This window comes from Oryza brachyantha, chromosome 5, assembly GCF_000231095.2.
Source record: "Oryza brachyantha chromosome 5, ObraRS2, whole genome shotgun sequence".
NCBI lineage: Eukaryota > Viridiplantae > Streptophyta > Magnoliopsida > Poales > Poaceae > Oryza > Oryza brachyantha.
In genome coordinates, this window is record NC_023167.2 from 14,045,998 (window position 1) to 14,073,778 (window position 27,781).

Genomic DNA, 27,781 nt, shown 5'->3' on the forward strand with positions numbered 1-27,781 from the left:
ACAAAAAGAAGAAAGAAAAAGAAAAAAGATTGCTATCTACTACTGTAAATCTACCATCTTGATTCTTGCATACCTCTAACGACTGCATGGATTGATAGATGCAGTATTGATCAACGATGCGAATCACTCATGTCACCTATTGGCTACTTGAGCCGCCCGATCACCTCCCCTTGCCGGCCGCCGCGTAGTTCGCCGCCGCCGCCGCCGTCCTGTCGCCATCCTCCTCGGCCACCCCGGCGGCGCGGCACCTGACGACGACGCCGTCGCCCGGTCTCCTCCTCGCCTCCCTGTATACCGCCGCCAGCGACCGGAACCTCGGCCTCCTCCTCGCCTCCCCGCCGATGACCACCTCGCCGGCGTCGACCTCCTCCTCCCCGGCAGCGGCGGCTCTCTTTCTGCTGCAGCTCTCCACGGCCGCCGCCTGATCTTTATCCCCCTCCTTGCGGCCGGCCGCCTCCTTCTTGCAGCGCTTCTCTCTCACGCTGTCCATGCTCCTGCTCTCCGACTCGCCGCCCCCGTCGCCGCTGCAGCAACCGCTCAGCTGGATCAGCTGCTCCGCCGCCTCCATGTCCAGTTCCGTCGCGCCGGCCATGACATCAACCTCCAAGAACATACCCGATACCGGAGAGAGAGCGAGACGAAAGAGCCACCGCGACCACAAGAAATAGCCGTGGATGGCGTGGCGCGGCCAGCCAGAAGCTTAAATATAGGGGCTCCGCCGCGTACCGGCGAGATAGATCGATCGATCAGGGAGGAAGAGGTGCCAAGGAAAGACTTCGAAGGTGACAGGAAGGAGACGAAGACTCGTCCTGTTGCCTTACCTTGCCTTAGCCTGTCTCGTTTTAGCTTTTGCTTGGCACTAGTAGAATTATGCCCTGTTTAGTTTCAAAAACAAAATTTTTTGCTACATCAAATGTTTGACAGGTATATGAAGTATTAAATATAGAAAAAACAATTAAACAGATTGCGTGTAATTTACGAGACAGATCTTTTAGGCCTAATTGCGTCGTAATTTGATAATATGATGCTACAGTAAACATTTGCTAATAATGGATTAATTAGGCTTAATAAATTTGTCTCACGCAGTTTCCTGATGAAATCTATTTTGTTATTAGACTACGTTTAATACTTTAAATATGTGTTCATATATCTGACATGATAACCAAACCTAAAAATTTTCCCCAACTAAATATGACCTTAGTTCAGTATTTCTGTATTTGTCTTGGCTAAGTTTGGTTTAATACTAAATGACTTGGCAAACTGCTCTCTGAAGCCTTGACTGATCCAATTGATTATTACAGGCATGGAAACCACCAGCGTGTAAAAACATCACGAATTCAACGGAATTCGTCGAGTTTGAATTCTTATATGTTCAATTTGGTTCGATTAGCACGCGCATTGTGTCGGCTGCTAGCGATGGACGGAGGAGCACGTAAATAGACTACTGCATTGACCTTGAACGGAGAGAGATTTTGGTTGGCAGTGACGGCAAACGAATAGGTCTTGGTCTCCCAGGCTAAAGTATTTGTCATAGTCGTGTACTGTATATGATCCATTTGACGCGTTGCCGTGTATTTGAAATAGAGCACTCTCACCTGGGACCTGTAGTGCCTGATACTGCATAGCTCGTCTCTGCTATATGTCTTGAAGCAAGTCAAAAGTCACCAGCAGGCGACACTGTGCAGGGTGGAGACGACGAGAAAGTGCACATCAATCGCCCCAGTGGACTAGAAGCAATGCGGTAGATCATATGCGACCAATCAATTCATTCACCAATTGTGACATTTGGCGATTTATGCGGCTGTTTCGCCATAGCAGAAACTGGATTTGCCATATTTTTGGCCTTTTTGACCCTATACGCAATGATCCAGATGCATCAACCAAAACTTCCAGGAAGCAGTCATGTAGGGGTTATTTGGTTGATGCCTAAGCTTGCCATAACTAAGCTTAGGCAAGTTGTGGCATGTGGCAAAAGTATGACCAAGAAATAGTTAGCCACAAGTGTAACAATGTTAGCTCAAGTTATCTGAGTATGACATGTGGAGCCTAAGGATAGAAAAGTATGGCATGATATAACTGGGGCATTGAAACAAGCACACGCCTAAAGAACTGTGGCATGACTTAAGTATGGCGTGGCAAAGTGAAGCAATCAACCAAACACCCCTTACGTTGTACTGCTGTTTTCAGGGAAGCTCCCCGCTATGGTTGGTTGAAATAATAATGAGGCCATCAAAATTTATGGGTAAAACTTTTATACATGTATTATTTGCGGTTTAAAATACAATGCAAGAAAATGGACTATGAACAGAAAAACTTTCAATTCTAAAATTAGGTTTCAAAATTCAAATTTTGACTGACTAATCACTAATCAGCCAACAAGTAGACGAGGAGAGGTTTAGTTACCACCAACTGGCAAACTACTAACTAGAATACAGGATAAAAGGGCCGTGGCAGCACCGCAGATATGGTAGGCACCAAAACACAGTGCACAGGCCAATTTAACAGTCTACAAATTATCTAGATTGTGAAAACATGAGGTGCCTTTACAACATTTACTATATTCTACTACATTCTGTTATTCTACAGCCTTACAACTTCTGCTTATAGAAAGAAGGGCAAAATGATAGCTTGAACAAATCAGCAGCAGCAACAATAGGAGTGTGTTAGTTATGTATGAATTCCGATGGTCAAACAGAGAAAAAGACTCGGGATTAGAAGCATACCGGCTGTTCGGTGCTTAATCTATTGCGATGATGAGGAACCCAACAGAGACGTACATAAGGAAGACAGGATATAGCGCCAACGCCTTTCTCCTTGGGTTAACAGCAGCGCTCATGAAAGGATACGCAGCCCAGGAGCTCCAAGCTAATGTAACCACTACTGCGATAATCTTCAGTATGGCATTATCCTTCAGCATGCAAATCAAAGCTCCAACATCCAATGGGAACAAGCAGTAACCAAGAAGACTTAGGCTTTGAAAGAAGTTGATATGCCCACCCTACAGTGGAATATTGTAGTTATTGCCAAGGAATTAGTTATCAGCTGGTTATGCAGGGATTTGAGAATTCACAAGTACATGAGAGAGAGAGAGAGAGAGAGAAAGAGAGAATACCAGCAGCAGCACATTCAGTGTGAGAATTATGGCACCAGCAGCTAGTACAGCAAAAGCAACAGCAAATACTTCAGACTACAAAAAGCAAAAGCAAATCATCAGAATCAGTGAGCAATATCATGTCTTACAAAGAAGTAAAACAGCACCCTAAGGAAATTTTGAACTGTGAATATCCCCATAATACCATCCACGAACTATAAAGTGTAGGGTGAAAGGAAGCTATTTCCTTCTAATGGATGTGCTTTCTGTGTTACCCATGGAACTTTGCACTAGCACTCAAATGCTCAAGTTACTAAAAAATAGTTCTTCTACTGCATCCACAATTTTTCAACAGAAATACATTAAAACTCTAATAGCCTAATAAGAACATTCAAAACTAAAAAATGCTATAGTAAAAGGAGACTGCTTCATCCTAATGGGACTTTTCTTTTCTTTTCTTTTCTTTTTTTACTCATGGAACTGTTACATACGCAATTTTTCAACAGCTCGCCCTCTCATACTGCTTGTCAACACAGACTTTGCATAAGAACTTGGTATAAATTACAATCTGGCCAAACCAAAAATGTGTCCCTGAATCAGACAAATGGCCACGGAAAAAAGATGTGCACTTCTAATCAATGCACAAGGTTGGAAAGGCTATGTGAAAAATAAGAGCTCAAAGCATGTGTTAATCATAGAATCCTTATGGTTATGTAGTAGAATTCTTATGGTTATGTGAATTCTTATGGTCATGTGAATTCTATGATTAACCATAGAATTCTTATGGTTATGTGAATTCTTATGGTCATATTTCATAGGCTATGTGAATTCTACTTTCATCCAGTGTTCCAAACATGGTCCTATGTGGCACCAGAGTTGTAAAAAAACAGGAAATTGAGGTTCAAATGGATAGTGTACCATTAAACGATTAATTGGAATACAGATGCCTAGTGAAAATTATACAGGCATTAGACGTTCAAAATAAAAGCACTATATACTGATAATTGTTATGGTTATGTAGTAGAATTCTTATGGCTGTACCCTATGAAATATGACTATTATTATGTCACTAATTCATATAATTGAACAATTAAGTGACTGTTAATGAGCAGCTAACCTCTTGAAAAATGGTAATAGGGTTTAATTACAGTAAACAACCAGTTTAATCATTTGGAAAATAACTGATTAAAGTTAAACAGATAAGAAGTCAATTGAACGTTGCATATTACAGATAACGTTCCGATTGGTCAGCACTTCTTTTTCTTGCTGCCGTATCTGTATATACGGTCATATAAGTGGTTAGTTCGGACTTTTTTGCTACACTGGGTGGCACCAATGTGCTAAGAACATCCTGCAGTTGCAATATTTGCCAGCCCGGTTTGCTAGGCACCAGCAGTCTCTAAGAGGATTAGATAGGCCTGCCTAGCCAGGTTAGGTGTCTTTCCAGCAGCCAACTTAAATGCATAATCACTATGGTTCATCAGACTATGAGTGGTTTCAGTACATACATTATGTTACAGGCAGCATTTATGGAGAAGATGTTCAAACAGGGATTATTAGAATATAAAGTAGAAATAGCATGGATAGTGCCAACTCCTGACATAAACGGAGACGGTTGTTTTTTACTCTATACTCATCACGTTTGGATAGGCAAACTAGATTTGAGTTGCACCTTAGGACATCAAAAATCAAATTAGCTCTTGGTCTCATAATAACAGTGATGATTGTGCTCTCCTATGCAAACTGATGCATAAAAAATGTGCTTTGCAATAACTTTTTTTCATGTAAAACATGTTTGTAACACCCATACTAGAAATAAAGTGTATGCCAATCCATCCTTTTAACAATACACTAAAGATATAGGAATTTATCTTCTTCACCGCCAAAGATCTAGCAAGATATGAGTTGTTTGGTATATTTGCTTAAAGATGTGTTGTCTTATGCTGCAGCTACATTACAGCTGTACAAGATAGTGAGAGACCAAGTTAGCCTTCCACTATCATTAACAATTTGAGAAGAAATCGACACAACCAGACACATTACCGATGCATCTAATAAGTTAACCTCCACAGAAGATAAGATGCTTAAGAGTGACAGACATACAGAGATCATTGTGTTCACAATTTCACATGAGATGTCATGGAAGAAGCAAGGTGATAAATAACATTAATAGCGGCCGCTATAGGAGTAGGCGGACCTCTACAGCTACTGCTACAAGATAGTGGACCAAAAATAATGGATTGGAACTTGAAGCCACTATAGTGCTTACCGACCGCTATACCAATCCACTATAGACATTGTTGGAGTGTTGGACTGCTATTGTGCTTAATATGAGAACTTGACGTCGTGTGACTACTTTATATCATTTTATTTTTCTACTATGAAATGTTTGAGCAGTTAAGCATGTAAATTTGATGTTGGTATTGATATATAATATAATTTATGGTTATTTTTTGAATTCCGGTATTGGTATTTAACGCCTGCTACAGCACCCGCTATCTGCAAGATGTAAGCAATCATTGGGTTAATGAGGCATTAAAAATTCTAGTAGGGTGCTCCAATCCCTCTAAATTGATTACTAGCACGGCCAATGTGTTGATGTATTTTCACATGATCAATGTTAGTTTGCTGGTTTAACATGTAGAGAAAAAATCTAGTAGGTTAATGTGCTCTTAAGGTTTACATAGCATTTGAGATTTTGAGATTGAAGAGTTGCAGCCCAACTAAATCTAATTGAACATGTAGAGAAATTGGATTTCACATGGCCAAACCAATGCAGAAAAACAAACCCAGATGCAGCGGGTACCTTCTTGACGGAGGCGGACCAGGAGAGGGTGAGGCCAAGGAAGACGATGAAGAAGAAGGGACCCCAGAGATCCCAATCGCGTAGCGCCTTCCCTGGGTCCTCGCGGAAAGGGTTTGGGAAGACGACGAGCTTGAGGTTGCTGACGATGCGAGAGAGGTCGCGCTTGACGGTGTCCCAGACGGGCTCGGTGAGCGTGTTGGGCGCCGGGCCGAACCCGTCGGCGGCGATGGGGACGGAGACGGAGCCGGAGGGGAGCGGCGGAGAGGACGACGATGCCACGGAGGAGGTGAACGGGGTGAGCTGCGGCGGCGTCGGCGTCGGCAGCCTGGATCCGGCTGGAGGGAGCAAGGGAGGCGAGCTGGAGACCGGGATGGAGGCGCGCGGAGGCGACGGGGGCCGCGCGGGGAGCACGGCCGCCGCGGAGGGGGCGGCGTGGATGAGGCTCTCGATCTCGTCCATGTCGGACTGCGCCGACGAGGGGTGGAGCGGGATGGTGTCGCCGTGGGGGTTCGAGTGCGACATGGCGGGCGCCGCGGTGGCTAGGGTTCACCGCTCGGGCGGTCGGGCCGCCGGCGGCGATACACCGTGATCTCGTTCTCGTCTCGCGGCGGCCGGGAAGAGCGAGGGAGGAAATGGTGGTGCGTGCGGTCCTAGTGCGGTGCGACCTGATCGCTAGTGGGCTCGTGAGTCGTGACTCGGCACCGAAGTGGAACCACGCGGCGTGGCTCACGGTTCCGGTGCGGTGCGGCTCCGTGCACGCCCCCCGGGCCCCGGCCCCCGTGTACTTCCCGTTCCCGCGACTGCGCGACATGACCAGATTTTTTTTTATTTTTAAAAATTTCTGAATTTTATTTGTAAAATAAATAGTTCTAAACTTATAGCTATACCTAAAACTTTTCTCCACACTGTTTAAAACAGCTTGGCAAGAGAACAGTGCCATACAAATTTATCTCTCCGTCTATGCTTACGTACTTATACTTATAAGAAAAATAAATTTTAAAAATTAAATTACAGTTGATTTTAAGAGTTTTTTCAGCATAGTTATATCCTTTGTTTTTATATTACTTAACTACACTCATAGAAATGTTTTACATATAAATAGCGTTTAATCTTTAATAAGTTATTTTGTTTATATTGAATTTCAACGAAATAATGAGGCTAAAAATAAACTATGGTCATCGTTGTTTGGTTACCGGTCATACCTTGTCACGATTTGTTGTCTATTATCAGATATGTTTATTTTTGACAAGTTATCACCATTGTTGGGGTAAGATTGCTTTTTAGCAGAATTATTTTTCCAGCATTCGATGTTATCTCTGAGAAAAAAAAGATAGAAAGAGTAGATTGTCTAATCAAATGTTGAAATTAGCATGCTAAAGATAGCATGGAGATGGTGTGTTGTATATATCTCCTTTTAAATAATGAATTGCTTGAATGAACAAAATTAGATGTGACATCTACCTTTATTATAAAACTTGCTCTCATAGTCTTCTTTTCTTTATTTATTTACTCACTTGCCACAACACCTTTTACTCCACGTGATAATTTATTTAATTATACGAATACCATTATGTACCGTTTGTGCTCTTAAGAATTGTTGAGGTTGCAGTGGCAGCTGCAGCTAGGGCTGATCCTAACTCATAAAATTTTGCCACCATGTCCATCAGCACAAGCTGCATACAAATCCTTTATCATTATAGTAATGTCGTTACGGTTACTAACATGTGGATCTTACTCTCCTATAGTTCTGCGTGCCAGTGATTGTAATAACATTAGCATTATGTCAGAGGGTGTAAATCCATACGAGCTTAGAGCATAGTACACAACATCGACTGAACTGGCGATTAAACCAAAAAAAACTAGAACCGACAATCTTGACAATTTGATTCTGCTCAAAGACCACCCCTGCAAATGAAACCGATAAAAAACCAGTGAACCAGCTAGTTTTTCAGTGAACTGGTAGTTTTTTATAATTGAATAGGTTTTTGGAGATATTTAATTATTTGCCACCATTAGATTTGTCATTTAATTATGGACCCACATGTCGTAGATACATCGAGTGATAAATATATAAAGATAACACTGCAGCAGTGACAAAAAATTTGAATGCCTCGATTTTTTAATTTATCATATAGCAGTACTGTATTATGAATTTATTAGGTTATTATACCTACTTTATCAATTTATGATAATTGTATATTAGAAATAACATAATATAAATTAAAATATTAATACATATAAACCAGCAGTCAGGGGTGTCCCTCGGCCCGTGTGGACTAGGCTGGGCGACTGAACATGGCCCCAAAAAACATGGGCACAAAGATTTATAAAGTATACTAAGTATATATAATAATTTTGGGTCTTTTTATATTAGAAATCAGCCTAAAATGTCTTGTTACTAAGTATATAAAATAGTTTAGTTCTTCAAGATTTTATTCTACAAGAAAATAAAGGCTCGGTCAAAATTCTAAATTTCTTGAAGCGATATGAGTATTTTCCTAATGCAACCATTGCAGACATAATTCATTGACCGTTCCAGTGACCGTTGCATCGCTAGAGCGGAGCTTTTCTGAATTGAAGCTATTGAAGACCTATTTACAAACTACAATGATATAAGAAAGACTTAACGCATTGACATCAATAGCACCTGAGAGTGGCATGCTGGAAAGATTGATTATGAATATATCACTGAAGATTTCATTACAAAGAATGTTAAAAGAATATCATTTTCAAGTGATTGTTATACAATAGGTAATTCTTAGTTACGCTACTATACTGTGTGATATAAATAATATATTGATTGATATTTGCCATTAACTTTTTTTTCTTTTAGTACTATTTTGATACTGGATATTAGGCCTCCACTTAGTGTTCTGAATTGGATCTTATATTTTCACAGGACGCAGTCTTGTTCGACCGATGAATCCACGGCCGGAGCTGTGGTTTTTTTACTAGGGCTCGGAGAGTGACTCCACACGCCAGACCGTTAAACCGCAACTCCCCATGCGCCGGTATTTTCTCCCGGTACCACGGCTCGCCCTCCCCTCCGCTCCGCGACCGGGGTCCGAGAGACGGAGCCGCGCGCCTCCTCCCACAAAGACGCACGCAAACGCACAGCACACGCACGGGCACGGCGCAGTCACTCGCTCGCTCGCGGTCTCCCTCTCTCCCGTCACGTCACACGCGTCGCGTCGCTTCGCTGCCCCTCCCTCGTGTCTTCGAGCTCCCTCTCCTTTCCAGCTCCAACCAACTACCCTCCCTCCCCCGCCTCCCTCTCCCTTCCCTTCCGCCGCTCCGCCTCCGCCCACTGAAATCCCGAGCCGGCGAGAGCGGCCGAACAGCCAGCCGGCCGGCCGGCCAGCAAGCCGCGACGGGACAGCTCGGGAGGGGGAGGAGGGGGGAGTTGGGGGGACGGCCGATGGCGTCGTCGCGGGTGATGGCGGCCGCCGCGTCGTCGTCGTCGCCGCCGCCTCCGGCGGCCGCGGCCCCTGCCGCTGCCGGCGGCACCCATCTCGCGCGGTTCAGGAGCAGCAGCGGCATCGGATCCATGAACATGGACGACATCCTCCGCAACATATACGGCGAGGGGACGCCGCCGCCGGGCGCCGGCGCCGATGTCCCGGCGGCGGATGCGGCGGCGGTCCCCGTGGGGCAGGTGGCCACGCGGCGGACAGCGGAGGAGGTGTGGAAGGAGATCTCTTCCTCGGGAGGGCTGTCTGCTCCCGCTCCCGCTCCCGCTCCCCCGGCCGGTGCTGCGGGCCGGGGTGGCGGGCCTGAGATGACGCTGGAGGATTTCCTGGCCAGGGAGGACGACCCTAGGGCAACGGCCGTGGAGGGCAATATAGTTGTGGGGTTCCCTGATGGAGCGGAGGGTGCGGGGACGGTAGGAGGAGGAGGAAGAGGCAGCGGCGCCGGGAGGGGGAGGAAGCGGGCGCTGATGGATCCAGCTGACCGCGCGGCGATGCAACGGCAGAAGCGTATGATCAAGAACCGCGAGTCGGCGGCGAGGTCCAGGGAGAGGAAACAGGTTATGTTGGATGCTTCAGTGGGGAGAATTTGATGCGTTTTGTCAGGTTTTGGGCTGTTTGGCTTTGCGCATCTTGAGTTCAAAATCTGATGCTTTCCCTTCGTTTTGTTGTCAATGTAGGCTTACATCGCAGAGCTGGAGGCGCAGGTCACAGAGCTTGAGGAGGAACATGCACAATTGTTGAGAGAACAGGTGTTGCTTCCTGTTTCTGCTTGCTTGGAAATGCACCTATGAAATCCTGGAATGGAATACGCACGTTTTGACAGCTTATGCTTGTTTGCTGCATTGTTATGTCTGAACTTTTTAGTCGCAATTTACTGATGTTGCGTCACTTCTTAGTACACTAGATTATTTCAGCAAAGCACTAGGGTACATTGGGAAAAAGGAACAGGGGCATTCGAACAGAAATTCAGGATGCTGTTATTATCAAAACATACACACCCCCATCTTTTCGCTTTTGTTTATGCTTATAAGCCAAATTTTGAATTTTCAAACTTAAATTTGAGCTGATTTTAAGGTTTTTCCACCGTAGTTTATTTTCTAGCCTTGGCTTTTAGATCGCTAAGAATACGTATATAAAAGTTTTCTTCACAAACTATTTTTAGTTTGCAAATATGCCATTTGCCTTTTTTTTCATAAAAAAAACCAAACAACCACCCCCATAATCCTCGTCCATCCTAGGTGGTTGCAATGCAATGTTAATGTTTACACAGTATATAGGGTGACATTTGATCCATGGAAATTCACAGGTCAAACAGAATATGTTTTTTTAGTATCATATTAATATTACCTGTACAAAGTATGGGAAATATTTTACATAAGTACTATGACCTACTAACCTAGTTTATGTCTTTGCTACTTTTTCCTACTTGTTTGTTGAATGAATACAAGATTACTTTTGTTGGCCTAAATGCATTTTGAAGATTTCTTCTAGTTTCTTTTCTTTCGGTACAAATAATTATGAAGTTATAAAATGTGGCCACCAAAGAACTTTGGGTAGAGTCACTGCATTGTGCATTTCCCAGTGTTCGTGTTATCTGTACACGAGTATGTGATGTATTTACAGTTTTCATGTTCTTGTGAGAAATATATTTTTCCATTATTTCATTCTTCGTAGTCTGACCATTTTGCTTCTTTGTAGTCCCATCACCAGGATAGCCCCTAGAAGTTATACACTATGCTTTCAACGAATTTAATAAACAGCAAATTGCTAAAAATATGCAATTTTGTCATCTACCTTGATCTCTTATGCTAGGCTATATGGACCTCTATCCAGTTTATCTAACTTTGCCAACACTGGAATTGCAGGAGGAGAAAAATCAAAAGAGACTTAAGGAGGTTAGTTTATCTGTCAACAATAGTTGCTTATCTGTATCTTTTGAACTCGAAACTTGAGTGAGATATATGTTTCCACTTTAAAAAGTCGTAATGTGGCTCCCTGATTTTATTCACACACAAATAATGCCAGAGTTCAATAGCTCTTTCTGCCTTATTGAAATGATGGTCCCTTGGCCATTTAAAGAGAGATCTTTTTTTCCCTGAAAGGGACTAACAAGCTTAATATTTCCATTGGTGTTTGGTAAACTAAATAATAAATGCAGTGATTCAAAAGTTGTATTGTTATCTGCACATTGTGTCAATTTACTTGGAATTATTATATTGTGTTTGATATACAGGACGCAAATTGTGTTGATATTAAAAATGGTCCGTCCTACAATTCCGTAGCTTGATTGTTTTGCGTATAATAAGTATTAACGAAACGGCATATAGCATTAATAAATAATTTGTGGGTAAACTTTTGCATACGTGTTCTTATCGTTTTAAAAGTAAATGTGTAAAACAAACTATGCTAAAAAACCCCTAAAATCTACTTAAAAGTTAAGTTTTAAAATTTTATATTGGCTTATAAGCATAAGCCTACTATGTTATCATTTTATGTTGTTGGGAGCGAATGGTGTTTTCTGCATGTATATGAGAATACAATTGGTATCGTATCTTCTATGTCAACTTTGCAGCCCTTGCAATCCAAGCGTATTAAGGTGTTAAAATAACTAGTGTAACCACGACATAGTCAACATTTTCTCCTAATAACTTTGCAGCCTGTCTTGTTTTTAAGTTAATGTTTTTTAGATAATTTTTAAATTAATGTTGCCTAATCTGTTGATTTTTAGTTGCTGCTGATGTATGTAATAGTTGTAAGCAAACACGCCCTTTTTAGCTTATTTCTCAGAAATGACACGTATTTATGCAGATGAAGGAACAAGCCGTTGCAGTTGTCATAAGGAAAAGAACACCAAAAGATCTTCGAAGAACCAACTCAATGGAATGGTAGAAGTAACCAACTTGTGTTGTTATTGTTCTCTTACAGCTACAGCGATTCTTCCGTTTTCTGTTTCCAGTAGATGATGTATCAGGCGGCTTGGTAGAATAGTCAAAGCTTTCAGGTGACATGAAATCTTAAAAATGCCATCAGAAGGTGTAGCTGTGCGTGATCAAAATGTCACGCCATTCAGAATTGGTCTGTGATCTGCTATTTATTTATCATCATGCTCACGCGGCTAACTGTGTGTACAAACAAGAAATAAGTCGGTTTACATGAAAGGTAGATTAATGTTACAGATCTGATCCACCGAGTGTGTGTTTTCTTTAAATTGTACGTCGCCTGCTTCTGTGTTTTCCACATCTGATGAAAAAGCCTTGAATTTTGTTCTGCAAAGAGAAGAAACAAAGCAGCGTCGTCTATGAGCTGCTTTGCTTGGACATGGGGTCATCCGGGGCCGGCCATGTCACATCATTGGGCTTGATCGACTCGTCGATTGTCAAAACAGTAGAGAGCATCTTTCCATTTAGAAAGTTGCGTGACGGAAATTTCAGAACCGGAAAGGGACAGCATGAGCGCGACAGTACCAGCTGTTTTATCAGAGATTGTAGGAGCACGTTGGCATTCATAAAATTTTTGCAGCAAATTTTTAGAACTTAAAGAACAACTTTATTGTACTTCTTGTATTAATATGTATTTAGATCAACCAAAAATTAGTGGATTATATACAGGGACGGGCACCGACTAAACTGCTTGTGATCCATAGCCGTCCCTAGTACAAATAAATAAACTGTTCCATTTTTAATATCGTTTATTCAATTAGACTAGAATCAATCCTAAAATTACCAGCAGGACAACCACTGTCACCCCTAATTATAATCTTTTTTGATGACAAATTGCTCCGCTAAACATACAGGGTTTATGATAGCCCTCGATAGCCTCGATTCCATTCACCTGTTTTCCTTGATAAATGGGTAGAAAAGCTGTCTAAAGATAATTACGCTATGAGTTTCAATGGTCGGTATACATGGATTGATGGATATGCCGATAAAAGGAACTTATTTTTCAAACTGCTTACCACGCTGTTTTCAGATAAGTATGGTATAAATCCCTGATTAACAATACAGTAAAAACACCCTGACGTAAAAAGGAACGCACAAGCTTCATGGTGCACTCCACAGATTGAGGTCAATCGCCACTCCTGTCATACGTCTGAATGACTTCGTATGCACAGGCAGAGCTCCATAGACCATAGTTTCGTCAGGAGTCTTCTGCAACTGCAATGCTATATAATTTACCCCTTCAAGAAACAATTAACGGGATGGACATGAAAACGATTAGCTGTACTATCTGCCAAAGCTTATCAATTTTTACATATAAAACGAGACAGTAACAGATATTACTGCCTCCGGTTTCATTATACTTGTTTCGGACAAGAGCACGCTCTCCAGACCGCTATAATATTATTAATAAATATATAATTTTGTTGAAATGCCTTTCAAAATTAATCTATACATATAATCTCTATGCTTCTAAAGTAAATATTTTAAAATTTATTCATACTCAAAATTCTAAAGGGTTAGCATTAGAGTTATATAAAACGACGAGTATTAAGGAACCGGAGAGAGTACAAAACTTTTACATAAAGAAAACAGGGAGCATCCAGTGCAGCAAGAGAGAGAGAGAATCCACGGGTGGACTCAATCTTAAATAACCAGCAAACATGACCATGGTACGAACAAGAATGCCCTCAGAACTCACATATACAATATCCATTGATGGTGCACGAGACAGCCTCAAACGCGAAAATTTTTTGGAACTAAACAGGGCCTTAACCACTTCCCGGGATGCTGGTTAAGTAGCTAGCTAGCTGCACATGTACAGTCATGGGAGTCGAGAGAGAGAGAGAGAGAGAGAGAGAGAGATGGATGGATGGATACAGCAGTTCCCAGGAAGGCTAACACCATCTCTGTATATCAAGTTTCATCACTGGGCTTTCAATCAACTAATCAAAGCATGGCACCCTCTATTTTACTGAAGGTACTACTAGAGAGTGGAAACACAAAATAAGCAGTTAATAAAACAAACCTACACAATCCAGAACAAATGAAAAACTGAAGGAAGTGAAACAGTAATAATGATATAACAGAAATGAATGCAAATCAAGAGCCTCAAATCAAGTCAACATACCCAAACCTGCAGAAAACAAAAAAAGGGTAACAAGTCCATTTTTATTAGCCCCATCAACTCTGACCAAGTCCAGAAATCGCTCGTTAACTCAACAAATGGTCACCATTCAACATTAGTACCAACATAAATAGTCCCTTTCCTGCATGGAGGGGCCATGCCAAACTTTTATTTATGTGCTAACTGAGCATTGCTGACTAAAAAACATGCCCAATTGTACGCATTTCACCAGCATGGTTTTGGACAATGCAGTGTGCCAGTGTGTTACAATGATTTTGATAGTAAGGATGCTAAACACACGATTTTTGTAGTTTTGGGTTGATGGTAAAGTTGAGGTAAGATGGTCAATAGTAGAATAAGAAGAATATCAATAAAACCATACAACTTGTGCATGTGCATGGCATTTTATGCCTACCAGGTGCTTTGTACACTTGTCATCATTGGACAATATATTATGGATATGCTACTACCAAGCAACATAGTAAAAGAAAAAAAAGAAACATGAACATGCTACTAGTAAGATTATGGCTACCACAGTCTCTTGATTCATCCCATTATATGGAAGTGGGAGATGATAAAAGAATAAGGAAAACAAGATAAGACAAGTTATACAAAACTCTCCTAAAACGGGCCACTCCATATGTCACAGTATGATCCTAATGACCTCTGGTTCAAGACATAAACGTACTTGTGCATTTCAATATGGCACAAGAGACAGACATCAAATTTGAAAATCAAACAAGCACTCAACGAAATAAGGTACCACAAAAAAGAGAGACAATGTACTACTCCCTCCGTTCCTTATTATAAGATGTTTTGACCCTATCTAGATTCATCCATGGATCAATGAATTTGTTTTATATGTGTCCAGATTCATTAGCATCCATACGAATGTAGGGAGGGTAGAACATCTTATAATATGAAACGAAGTTAATACTAGAATATGTTGAGGCATTTTGCAACTGCAAACAATAGATGTGGAGCTGTTTTGAAGAAAAATCACTCAATATCTCCAACAATGATCCATTAAGGACATACTGTTTGCACAACAATAGACCAAATCCATCACGTAATAAATCTCTGGGCATTACACCAACTACCAAGTAAATGCAGAGTCAGATAGGCAAGAAACCAAACATCCGAACGAAAAACTGTATGGTCTGTATTTACCAGATGGCCCTCAGATTTTACACCTTTGCATTCCATCTTAGGCTAATTCAGCGGGCCTCAACGACTGGCACTGAGCATGTCTAAGGGGATAGCAAATGGTGATGATGATGATGCATGACGAAGACGAGCGCCGCCGCCGCGGTGGCAACAGGGAAGGAGGAAGAAGAAGAGAAAGAAGAGAGCAAGAAGCAGAGACCATGGCCCTGGCAGGCCCACGTCTCAGATCCCCGAGCATGCTTCAGCGCCCAGAGCATTGAGCCAACGCCACACAAGCCATTATCAGGAGCTCAAACCTAGCAAAGGGTGATCCCATTAGAGCTCAAAATTCGATCCATCTATCCAGCCAGCCATCAATCAGTCAATTCACGAGGCTCTCAGTCACAATCATCATTAGGCCAATGGCAGGTACAAGCAAAATGAGAGAGATCAGTGGCATCAAGCCATGGCAAAATTGAAACAAGCAAATGGCAGATGAGATGGGAAAAGGGAGCGATGTGCAGCCTCCAGCCTAATCTTGAACATAAGCTGAACACGGCAATGAAAAAATAGCAAATGAAATTGTTCCAGGGTAAATCAACTACTGATCATCAGAGCCCCTTTGAATCACAGGAATGAAAAGACGGAGGAATAGGAAAAACATAGGATTCTAACAGGAATGTAAGTGTAAAATAGAGGATTGCAAAACACATGAAAAACGTAGGAATAGCCGTTTGATTGAACCACGGGAAAAACACAAGAATTTGAGGAGAGATAAAGATTCATAGGATTTTTTCCATGAGGTTCTACCTCTTGTTAAATTTCCTCCAAAACTTGTATGGGAAGAGGCATTCCATAGAAATTTTATAGGATTTCATAGGGTTCATTCCTTTGATTCAAAGGGCTTTATAGGAAAATTCCTATAGGAATGAAATCCTCTAAAATTCTTATGAATTTCCTTTGAATCAAATGGGGCTTAAATTTCCTCCAAAACTTGTATGGGAAGAGACATTCCATAGGAATTCATAAGGTTCATTCCTTTGATTCAAAGGGCTCTGTAGGAAAAATTCCTAAAGGAACGAAATCCTCTAAAATTTCTATAAATTTCCTTTGAATCCAAGGTGGCCTCGAATCTGCAAAGTGCAAACCCTAAGAAGCTCTAGCCTAGAAAGGGTTTAACTTATCACTTGGAGCTCAAACACAAGCTGATTTATAGTAAGAGTATCTACTAATCATCATCAGTAAAAAGCTGAGTGCCTATCAAGCTATCCGCGAAAAAAAGACATAGATGAACTGGCCAAGCAACAAACTGAAAGGCACAGAGAGTAGAAACACAATAAACAGTTAATAGGACAAACCTACACCAACCACAACAAAAATATATTGAAGGAAATGAAACATTAGTTGTGTGATACACAGAAGAAAAGAATGCAGATAAAGATCCTCTCATCAAGCCGACATACCCAAACCTGAATTCAACATTTGTACCCACATAAACAGTTTCTTTGCTGCCTAGGTGGAATTTGAGTACGACACAAGGGGCATGCCAAATTTTTATTTGCGCATGAAATGAGCATTGCAAACTCAACTAAACAGCACCACTTGAAGGCATTTCACTAGGATAATTTTAGGCAATGATAAATGTTGGAATGATTTTATAGTTAAGAGGATATTAATTGTCCATTTTTTAAGTTTGGGGTTGACAGCAATAGTACAATAAAAACAATATCTAACTTATAACTTGTGCATGCATAGGAAATATTGTGCCCTCAAGTCTAATTGATGTGTTCCATTGATGGCAATGGCAAAATACATGGTCTCTGATCTGCCCGCTAAGACTTAGTGGCACCTGCATTCCAAACAGACCATCTGATGACAATTCCCAACTGCTGCTGCTGCTGCTGCTGCTGACACAAGACTTGAGGGAGGGAGGGAGAGGAGGAGGAGGAGGAGCAAGAGGAAACCGTTTGCCATGTCTTCATATTAAGTTTTCATCATGGGGCAATGCATTATATATATGCTACTACCAATGAACATAGTAAAAAAAAAAAGAAATATGAACCTGCTATTAGTCAAGATAATGACTATTGCAGACTCTAGATTCATCCATTACATGGGAGATGATAAAAAGAAATAAGGAAAACAACAAGAAATAAGGAATATACTCCCTCCGTGTTTTAATAGATGACACGACTAATCTTCTTGGCACAAGTTTAACCATTCAACTTATTATAAAATTTACATAAATATCATTTATTTTATTGTGATGAGATTTATTACTAAATAAATTTTAATTATAACTTAAATTTTCACATATTTGCAAAAAAAAAAAAAGACAAGCGGTCAAACCATGTGCAAAAAAAATCAATTGTGTCATCTATTAAAATACGGGGGAATACATAATAAAAGTCATCCTAAAATGGACCACTTAATACGGTGGAGAGATGTGAACTGTTCTGAACATCAATCACTCGTCATCTCCTTCGACATACTGTTTGCACGACAATGGACCAACTCCGTCACATAATCTCCACCACTGCACTAAGCATTACATCACGCTATCAAGTAAACACCAAGGGTCAAAGAGGCAAGCAACAAAACCGAAAACATCCAAACAAAAAACAAACAAACGCTCAGTATTACCAAATGGCCCTCAGGTTTCACAAACTTTCTTTTCCATCTTAGGCTAATGCAGCGGACTGCGGACCTCAAAGCTGGCACTGGAGCATGTCTCAGGGGAATGGTAGTAAGAGGATGATGCTTAATAACAACGACGACGACGACGACGACCGCAGCAGCGGTGGCATTGTGGCAAGAGGAGAGGAGGAAGAAGAGAAAGAGAGAAAGAAAAAGAGCGATCTGATCTGATCGGAACAGAAACCATGTTCCTGCAGGGCCCACATTTCAATGTCTCTCCGATTCCCCCGAGCATGTTTCAGCGCCTAGATCATTGAGGAGCCAACGCCGCACTAGCCCATTTTCAGGCGCCACCATTAGACCCCAAATCCGAGCCGATCTATCTATCTATCCATCCATCCATCCATCCATCGATTCACGAGGGTTCTAGGTCGCAGTCATCATCGGGCCAACGGAAAAAAAATCCAAACAAAACGAGAGGGATCAGAGGCATCAAGCCACGGCAAAAATCCAAGCAAGCGAAAGATGTAGGAGGGAGGGGGGGGGGGGAGCGGACGAGTAACCTCCCGCCCGCCGAAGCGGTGCCCCTCCGGCTTTATCGGATCGGGGACCTCCCCGCGGTGCTCCGGAGGCACGACGGATCGCGGCCTCCTCCGCGACGACACGACCCCAAAACCCTAGCTTCGCCCGTGCTTCTCCGTCTCGCTCTCTCCGCCAGCCTCTCCCTCTCTTGCTGCCCTCTTGATGAGAGACCGCGCCATGGCGCGACTCCCCAAGAAGGAAAGGCCACGTGGCAGCTGCATGTCTGCCCAATGTGGGAATATGGACCGCAACGATCGGCCCGGCTCCCGGTGCGACGTGGGCTGGCCGTTTTAGCCCATCTTTGTTTCTACATGGGCCGTGAATCTCCTGGGCCGTCGTGTGCTCGGCCCATCTTCGCTCCCAGCGCTTCTCAAGGTGCAATGAAGGTCGCAAGCACTAACCATCGCCCACGGCTGATAAATTCCTCCGAAGTTTTAAGTTTTAGGTTCGTGTTATTCACGATTTAGAAGCTAATTTTAAAATTTAAGTTTTTAGGCAAATGATGGAAAGGAAAGCTAAACGCTTGTTTAATTGGCTACCGAAGATCGCCGTACCAAAATTTAGCAGTGCCATATATATTTTTTAGATAGGATTTGGTTGATTGACATGATTATGAGAGCAACTCCAACGGTTACCTAAATTATGTTTCCTAAATCTACTGTTTTAGTAACTTTGTAAACAATATGACAAAGGAAAAATTGTTTTATCTCCAACAATTATCCAAATTCTACTTGCCAAAAAACAGATTTAGTCATCAAAACAGTTGGTAGCTGACATGAGGAGATCGCATGTTGCCGTCTCTGTTGTCGCTCTCGTCGTCCAAGCCGAAGCAGTCATGCCGTGCCGCCCTCTAGCGCTGCGCCGCGCCGCCGCCTGGGTCCCCGCTCCCCTGCCCGCGCGGCCACGCCCCCCACGCCCTTGCCCGCGTCGCCTGTGGCCGCCCGTGCTGCGCCGCCGCTCGCGCCGCCCGTGGCCCGCGCCGCGCCGCCTGCTCCGCCCGTGGCCAACCTTGCCGCGCCGCGCTGCCGCCCACGCCATCTCGTGCCGTTAACTTAGTTTACATTAGCAAATTGGTTTAACAGTAGTACTCCGTAACACCGACGAAGAATTGAAGAGTTGCAGACATTCTCACGACAAAGCATAAAGCTGCAGACATTCTCACATAACACGATAACAATGTAAATGTTGCAAGTATTTCTTGAATTCAATCATGTCTGTCTTTCTGTGTCCTTGTTGTAAATTGAACTATATGTATCTTGTCTTGATTTTGAAAACAAAACCTGCCCAAATACGAATTTTGTACCAAGGGGGGAATGATAATACGAAACCAATCAAGAAGCAGCGGCGGTGTGACCGATCGATCAATGGATCGTCAGAAGAAGGTGGTGCCGGCGAGGCCGTGGTGGAGGAGGTTGTGGGCGATGTTGTCCCTGGAACGCTTGGCGGCCTCTGAGCGGACGGGTATCTCCGGCGAGGTCTCGTCGTCGACGAGCTCGTATCGGAGCTCCGGGTCGAGCACCTCGTCGCGCGTCTCGCAGATGTTGTGCAGGACGCAGCAGGCGCCGAGCACGACGGGGAGGTCCTGGAGCTTCACCTCTGTGCCCTTCTGAAGGCACGCTCACCACGCCTTGAGAAGTGCGAATGCGTCCACGGCGACGCGCCGGAGCTCGTCCACCTTCTTGTTGAAGGCGTGCTGCGTCCACGTCAGGTTCTGGTGTGTGTAGGGGACCATCGGACCAGGACCCAGTCCATGAGCGGGTAGCTGGCGCCGCCGACGAGGCACGGCCGGGGGCACAGCAGGAGCTGCGGGGGCACGGGCGGCGGTGCGGCCGGTGGGCGAGCTGCCGCGGGGCGCAGCAGTCGGCGGCGCCGGAAACGGAACCCGACGGCTGCGGGATGCCGGGCGGCGACGGCGGAACGCTGGACGGCGGCGCCTCGGCCGCCGTGCAGCGACGGGATGACACACAGGAAAGAACAACGAAGCACGTGAATTTTCTGGGTGGAGGCGCGAGAGAAACCCAACGTCGTATTTTCTGGATGCCAAGTGAAATTCGGACTCTCATATATACGCGCAAACGAGAGGATATGACAACTTGCAAAAATTTAGGAACCCGGATGACAAACTGTTGGAGGTAATTTTTTTACGATTTGCCAAAAAAACAGAGATGACAAGTTAGGATGCGGAGCTATTGGAGTTGCTCTGACATGCCACATTTTAGTAAGATATACTAGGGCATGCCTGGTACATTTTCCAAAGTGTGGCAACTTTAGCAACCAAACAAATAACTCTAAAGATTCCTAGCCATAACTTAAAATTAGATTTTGAAATTTAATTTTAGAGTTGTTTTCCAAGTTTTCTCACTATTGTCTATTCTTCGATGTTGCCTTTTAAATAGGTGTAAATGGGTCAGCCCGTCAACCCGCTTATAAGCTAATTATAAGGCAGGCACCCTGCTTTTAACCACTCATCATCCAATCCAGTCATAACATAGGTGTAAAAGTTTAAACATACTGCTTTTCTATTTGTTTTTTTTATGATTACCAACAAAGTTTAAACCATTAGTCTAACACTTGGGAGTGTTAAAATGTGTGAATTTAAAATTGAGGGGATTATTTAAGATCAATTTGATAGTTTGAGAGAGAATTTTTAAGGATTTGTCATTGAATAATTTATCATCCTACATGCCTACGATACCTTGGTTCCACATGAGTGGTAAATTATTAAACGCCATTACTATAGCAATGTTAAAAACTTAAATACTCCATTTGAGAGTGTAATATGGACTAATTTGAAAAAAAAATCACCTGCAGGAGGATATTCTTATAAATAAAACCCTACATAGTTTTAGAAATCTGTCCAGGTCCATTGATACTTCACTCATTGCGAATCAATATCAGCTCCGGAGCACAGGTTCTACACGCTGTAGCAGACTCGATCAAAGGCAAGAGGATAAATCATATTCTCTTCCATAAATCCGCCAGTATATCTCCCATTCCGGATTCGATCTGGACAAGGTGCGAGTGCGAGTGCGACTACGCCAACACTTCTGAGCGCATGCTATAAACCAGCTATAAACATACTTTAAAAGGGTAAAAGAAGAAAGAATAATAGTGAGCTAATAATTAGTAGCCAACTGTAGCAGGACTCTAAGATGCAGTATATGTATGATATGTGAGACCATAAATTAATGTTTTGTAGGTTACTATTATATAAATTAACAATTAGATTGATTATAGATGAATTAGAGTTAGTAGTGAGCTATACTACTGAACTTTTGCTCTAGGCGCGCGACTGCAGCCACAATGCGAAAGAAGATGAAAGGGGATCGGATTACATTACACCATCATTGTTCGTCCTGCATATGGGGAATCCATTACGCTTCTTCTCCTCGTAGTGGGATTCCGCCGCGTCGTCCCGTCATGCTGTCCAACGATTCCATCAGAAAAGAGAGCAAGAAAAGCGAAGGGACAAAGAACGAAATTCTTCCACCTGAATTATAGGGAAGTAATGTGCCTTGCTATTATGCTCGCATCCATCTGAACCACTCAGCTGAAGAGAGATCCGATTCTGTTCTCCTGTTGCCTATCGGAATATGCATATGCAGCCAATCTCTCTCATCAGGTCGATTAAACGAGCTGCAGATTTAACTTTTGCCTTGCATGATTTTTGTGTTAGGTTAGTATCAGTAATAATACGCTTTTGGAACACATCAAAGCTTCCGGTCAAAAGCTTAATCCCTTAAAACGCATGATTTGATGGCCTCTCGAGGTAGCTTAATCCCTTAAAAACACCTGATTTGATGGCCTCTTCAGTTACGTGCCACCCAGCGATGCGACCATTCGCCCTGCATAAGGAAAGGAGTAGGCTGCAGCATCATCTTCAGATATACTCTATTCTTTCCAAAATACAGATAATTTTATTATTTAAATCTTATACTAAAATATAAATATATTTAATACTTTATTTAAAATTACATCATTTTATCCCTATCTACTCTCCCTACTTTTCATTTCTTATTCATTAAGAGGCACTATATTATTTTTTGTTAATCTTAATATTTGTTAAACAGACTAAAAATATTTATACTTTGAACGAGGGTAGAATAGATAATGTGACAGTACTGCACACTGTCACCATTATGGGAGCCATGAGAACTTGTTTGCACAAAGAATTATTAACATGCACCACATATATTCAATCATTTCCTTTACTCGTGCTATCCAAGCAAGCCACAAGCCCACATGTTCCTTGGATGAACGATGGAAAGATTCATTTCAGTCTCCAGTATTTCGTGCATTCCAGCTCTGATCAATCACATTCTCCCATTCCAGAAAAATATTCCTCTCATCCAGTCATACTCATCATGGGACGAATATGGCATTCATCCTTTTACTATTTTATTGCTCTTCCTAGCTGTACTACTCATTGTTGTCACCACAGAAATGCACTCCTATAGTATTCTTCCTCTCCAATGCAAAGAGCTCAGCTTAAAGAAAGCTAAGAAACCATCACACCATGCTTTATTCAAGAGAATAAGAAAAGAGAAAGCACGGGTACATGTGCAATGATTCTCCCATTAGTCACAACCATTGCATTTCATGCCCCAAGGGGACATTCGTAAATGATGCCATGATGATACATTATGGTTGTAACCAACCTTATTAAAAGGGTAGTACAAAGTAGGAAGAGTTCATCTTAAAAAAGAAGCTAGGAAGGCGCCATCATGTGAGACAAGTCCAGAACTGTCGGATGCATAGCATGGTTCTGATTTTATAGAATACTGTAAGAACACATGCACAACAGCACAACAGTGGTAATAAAAGAACAGCCTGCAGCCACCCGGGCACAAAATAAGTGAAGCACTGAATCTTTTCTTTTTCTTTACCAGATCGCGGCATCTACGCAAAGCATAACAAAGACACGAACGGATCCTTCCACCTTAAATCCGGAACCGCATGTACACCACACGATGGCGCAATGCAATGCATGAATCGCTGACCCAAAGGAAACCTATCATGGCGCTAGGAGGTGAAACATACAGGCTAAGAAATCCAGTTCCAGGGCTACAACCAGAAATACAGCCAAGATGACACAACAAAATGCAAACATAATCTAATGCCCTGGGGCATTACATGCCTCCTTTGGCTCTATGTTGCATTTCAGTTTGCCTCCACTCGCGATTGCTGGGCTCCCTTATTCACAGGCCAATTTTGTGTCGAAGCTACTTAAACAGATTGCAAATGCCTGGAAAGCTGTGAGCGGATAGCGATAATCCATTGTGAACATATCTTTTGCTACCTTACCGAACTGCAGAATAATCTTGTCCTGCTCTGATGGAGCAGGTTGCGATGGAGTTGGCGCTCCTGCAGGAGGCTGGGCTGATGCAGCAATCAACTGGAAATTCTTCACCGACGCTATGGTTACCCGCCCACGGAAATTGAGGCACCAACATTGGAGCTGCTCATGCCACCTGGGGGCCTTGTTGCGAAGCACTAGTGGCCTCTCCTTGTTCTGTCCCTCTTCATCACCATTTATGGTCCCTCCAGCAATGTCTGAAAATCGAGCACTGCTGAAATCACGGGAACTGCTGAAATCCATGGACCGATCCATGATGGATGACTTAGAGAAGGAGGTGGTGGTGCGAAATGATTCCTCTAAAGCTCGGGGAACAATCTGCTCAGGTTGCCCAGGGACAATGCCACCAGGCTCGACCGAGGAGGCAGGTATGGAGTGCATGACGCAGTGCATCCGCCTAGGGCCCCTGGTGCCAAGGACATTAAGCTCATAAGTCACCTGAGCTATGTTGTAACTACCAGATGGCACTTTAGGAGACACTTTCTTGGAGTTGAATCTGCAGCTGCTCCGTCCAACAGGAGGGATTACAGCCCCATTATAAGGGGGCTGTGTGTCATAGATAATAAATTTTGTGCCGAGGAAGTTTGACCTAAAAATGAAAAGACACAACAAGGTTGGTTTACATTGAATAAATGAAGCCAAAAGAAAGGTGTACCATCTGCGCACAAAAACAATACCTTAGTTTTCCAATATAGGTGCTGCTTGATCTTGAAATATTGTCAGCATCCATTGAGATAACATATTCTGTACAGGTTGTTTTGCGGTACCTTTTAGCAGACAAGAGGAACTTGCCACTATCCGCAAGTACAGCTGACAAACAAAAATCAGCGTGACCCAATTTATTCAATCCGGTGAAATAAAATTTGCCAGTTGTTTAATCAAACCATAACAAAAATATTTGGGGAGAAAACATGTAATTGCACACAGAAATCATGGACAAAAGGGGGCTAGATGCTCGTTCATATTTAACCAAAAAGATAAGGCTTTGCAATGTTGTTAACCAAATGAAGGGGGGAAACCACTCGTATAACTGAAAGAAGCACAAGACATACCGGTACTCAGGCACAAGTATAGATGGTAAGTTGATTTAGATTTATCTCGCTTTATGAAACATTGAATCATTCCATCTCGAGGGCCAGGCTGCAAGTCAAAACAAGGATTATGAATTTGAGAAGAATAATAAACAAGCAACTAAGCAACTACCATGCTTGCAGGTTGCTATCACTATGTACGAAAATATATTTCTTAATAACGTTCAGTTTAAGTTCTGCTTTCATTGGAGGATATGAAATTATACCTGCTTTAGAGAGACCGGGAAGGTAAGTTTCCCACAAAACTCTGGGCTCAGCACAATCTCTTTACACATCTCCCTCCATGCTTTGCAGACAGCTGCGCAGGACACGACATCTTTGCGTGATGGCCAGGTGCTCTCACTAGCCTCCAGCCTCCGGATCACATCACGGAGAAGCTCAGGAGGGAGACTAGCCCAACGACTATCCTGAATTATGAGATCTGCATCACAGAGCTCATGAACTGTGCTCTGAGACTTCCCTCTATGGTGCCCGGTGAGCCCAGAAAGACCAGACAAGGTCACCTCAAAGCTTCGCCTCGATAGGCTACCAAAACTGTCCCTAACATCACGAACAATGCTGCGAAACGACATCTAGGCTTGCTAGGTTCAGCCAAACTGTACGGCCAAAAAGAAATCTTGAGGCTTAGCCCACCAAGTATTTATCAGCAAAGACAATCAAAGCTGTTTCCACTTATGGTACAATAACCACAGCACCAGATCACACCGACCCAGTAAGAATTACAGCTTTTGTTGTGTTTACGCGCAAGCAATCAACAATCTATACCTGCCAGAAGAAAAGAATATCGGTGAGAAAGCGTGCGAATCTTGGCATGGAGTTAGACCAGCAACACATGCTAACAACAGCTAATAATAGGCCGATTTCAAGTATAGCTCATAACGAGTAAATCATTTTTGTGCAAAACATAGTAGTACTGAAAAGAGAAGACGAGGGATTTATTGAGATTAAGCCACTTATAATAAAAAAAAAATCCTTCGAGTACAGCTCCGCAAAATACGGCAATAAGCTTTGGAGTACCATCCCCTCACAAAACGAAGAATTATAATGGGGTTCTACAACATTTCGAGAATGAAATTTCAGTCCTAGTATACCTAGGCACATAGCCCAAATAAATGCTAAAGATTAGGAGCTTCATAAACCTTAAAAGATGGTATAAACATTTTCACTCTGATTGGTAACGGGTGGAGATAAAGAAGACGCGCAGTAACAAACCTCCAGTTTTAGTAAGCTAAGAATATAGAGATGCCAGCACAAGATCTACATGGTTTGAGAGGGAGGCAGTGACAGGAGTAGCTAACTCAAGGCTCCAGCCACAGAGCTGGAACTGAACTACCCAACGCGCTCTTCCTCACACGCACCAACCGGTGAGGGAAGTGCAAATCAAAAGCTGAAAAAACTCGGCTACTTCCACCAAAAGCTTCGGCGCATTTACCCCCCCCCCCCCAACCATCCGTACGCAGAGGCTCCTCTCCTGATCCGGAGAAGAGCCGCGCAGAACGACTACCCGTTGGCCGCCGCCGCCGCCGTGCGCACCTTACCCGCAGAATCAACGCGTCAACCGTCCCCCGGTATCAAACCCCGCAAAACGAGAAAACTCACATGAGAGCCAGCAACAGAGTCCCGATCCGGAGCCGCCTGCCGTAATCGAAGCCCCCGGATCCGAATTCCGGACGCGCACCGCGAGGCGAGGAGGAGGGTGTGATGGGGGAGAGGGGGGGTGGGGGGAGGAGGGAGAGCTGGAGACGACGAGGAAAAGCAAGGCACGGGCAGGGGAGGGAGGGAGGGAGTGGGAAGGGGGGAGACGCACGAGGTGTTCGTTTATCGTCGTCGGCTCGGCTCGGCTCACCTTCACCTCTGGTCGCTCGCCTGTCTGGTCCACGGCGAGGGGGGCGGGCGGGTTGACCTTTCCGTCCCCGCTCCGTCACGGAGGGCGGGGCCGACTTGCGACGGCGCGTGACGGCGTCAGATCCTTTGCCCGCGCTCCCCCGCGCGCGCGCCAGCAAAAGCGGGTCGGCTTTCCGCTCTCGTGGGTCGTCGTGGGCTCGTGGCCGGGGAGGGGAGAGTTCAGGGGCACAGGCGGCTGCAGCTCCACGTCAACGATGCGGCCGAACTAATGATATCGACCAAAAACGATCGAGTAAACTTTGGTCAGTGCGAGTGTAATCGTTGAAATGTCAATGTTTGTGATTGGTTAGCAACTTAGCACCCATAAATGTAACTTCGGATGCCCGGTTGCCTGTTTCGGAGGTACTACCAACATGGCCCTGTGAATGAAAGGATGCTCTCCTGGGCTCGGTTGCGAGGAACCCATATAAGGAATTAGGAACATTCGTTTTCTAATTAACTAGGATGAGTGGATGTTGGCAAGGTTTACCGAACCGACGGTTTTTTTCGTTGTGGTTATCACGATTATCATGTCATAAAATTGTAGAAAAATCATGATAATCGTGCTCCGCCGGACGACGACTTCGGAGGGCTCCACGATAAGGTAAACCTTGGATGCAGTGGAGACAAGTGTGTGACTTGCATTTGTGTATT

The 27,781-nt window shown here is 43.4% G+C and overlaps 3 protein-coding genes across 3 annotated transcripts; 1 reads left to right on the top strand and 2 right to left on the bottom strand.

Annotated features, from left to right (window-relative positions):
• Positions 1 to 2,236: 2,236 nt before the first annotated feature.
• Positions 2,237 to 6,557, bottom strand: LOC121054393 (protein YIP4b-like). The gene is made up of 4 exons (XM_040523811.1): positions 5,898 to 6,557; positions 3,113 to 3,187; positions 2,724 to 2,998; positions 2,237 to 2,627 (listed from the first exon to the last, which is right to left on the bottom strand). The coding sequence occupies exons 1-3, from the start codon at positions 6,417 to 6,419 to the stop codon at positions 2,738 to 2,740; spliced, it is 858 nt and encodes a 285-aa protein (XP_040379745.1). The 5' UTR covers positions 6,420 to 6,557; the 3' UTR covers positions 2,237 to 2,627; positions 2,724 to 2,737.
• Positions 6,558 to 9,035: 2,478 nt separating this feature from the next.
• On the top strand, positions 9,036 to 12,549 carry LOC102705161 (bZIP transcription factor 12-like). The gene is made up of 4 exons (XM_006655296.3): positions 9,036 to 9,924; positions 10,045 to 10,116; positions 11,233 to 11,262; positions 12,176 to 12,549. The coding sequence occupies exons 1-4, from the start codon at positions 9,316 to 9,318 to the stop codon at positions 12,254 to 12,256; spliced, it is 792 nt and encodes a 263-aa protein (XP_006655359.3). The 5' UTR covers positions 9,036 to 9,315; the 3' UTR covers positions 12,257 to 12,549.
• Positions 12,550 to 23,632: 11,083 nt separating this feature from the next.
• On the bottom strand, positions 23,633 to 26,994 carry LOC102722298 (tubby-like F-box protein 8). The gene is made up of 5 exons (XM_006654399.2): positions 26,843 to 26,994; positions 25,450 to 26,008; positions 25,205 to 25,292; positions 24,830 to 24,962; positions 23,633 to 24,741 (listed from the first exon to the last, which is right to left on the bottom strand). The coding sequence occupies exons 2-5, from the start codon at positions 25,813 to 25,815 to the stop codon at positions 23,991 to 23,993; spliced, it is 1,338 nt and encodes a 445-aa protein (XP_006654462.1). The 5' UTR covers positions 25,816 to 26,008; positions 26,843 to 26,994; the 3' UTR covers positions 23,633 to 23,990.
• Positions 26,995 to 27,781: the final 787 nt, after the last annotated feature.

Coding starts and splice junctions, on each gene's coding strand:
- LOC121054393 (XM_040523811.1), bottom strand. CDS start 6,419: ATGTCGCACTCGAACCCCCACGGCGACACCATCCCGCTCCACCCCTCG. Junction 3,188..5,897: donor GGTCCGCCTCCGTCAAGAAG/GTACCCGCTGCA, acceptor TGCTTTTTGTAG/TCTGAAGTATTTGCTGTTGC. Junction 2,999..3,112: donor CACTGAATGTGCTGCTGCTG/GTATTCTCTCTT, acceptor ATTCCACTGTAG/GGTGGGCATATCAACTTCTT.
- LOC102705161 (XM_006655296.3), top strand. CDS start 9,316: ATGGCGTCGTCGCGGGTGATGGCGGCCGCCGCGTCGTCGTCGTCGCCG. Junction 9,925..10,044: donor GGTCCAGGGAGAGGAAACAG/GTTATGTTGGAT, acceptor TTGTCAATGTAG/GCTTACATCGCAGAGCTGGA. Junction 11,263..12,175: donor ATCAAAAGAGACTTAAGGAG/GTTAGTTTATCT, acceptor GTATTTATGCAG/ATGAAGGAACAAGCCGTTGC.
- LOC102722298 (XM_006654399.2), bottom strand. CDS start 25,815: ATGTCGTTTCGCAGCATTGTTCGTGATGTTAGGGACAGTTTTGGTAGC. Junction 25,293..25,449: donor TCCCGGTCTCTCTAAAGCAG/GTATAATTTCAT, acceptor TTTGACTTGCAG/CCTGGCCCTCGAGATGGAAT. Junction 24,742..24,829: donor ACCTATATTGGAAAACTAAG/GTATTGTTTTTG, acceptor TTTCATTTTTAG/GTCAAACTTCCTCGGCACAA.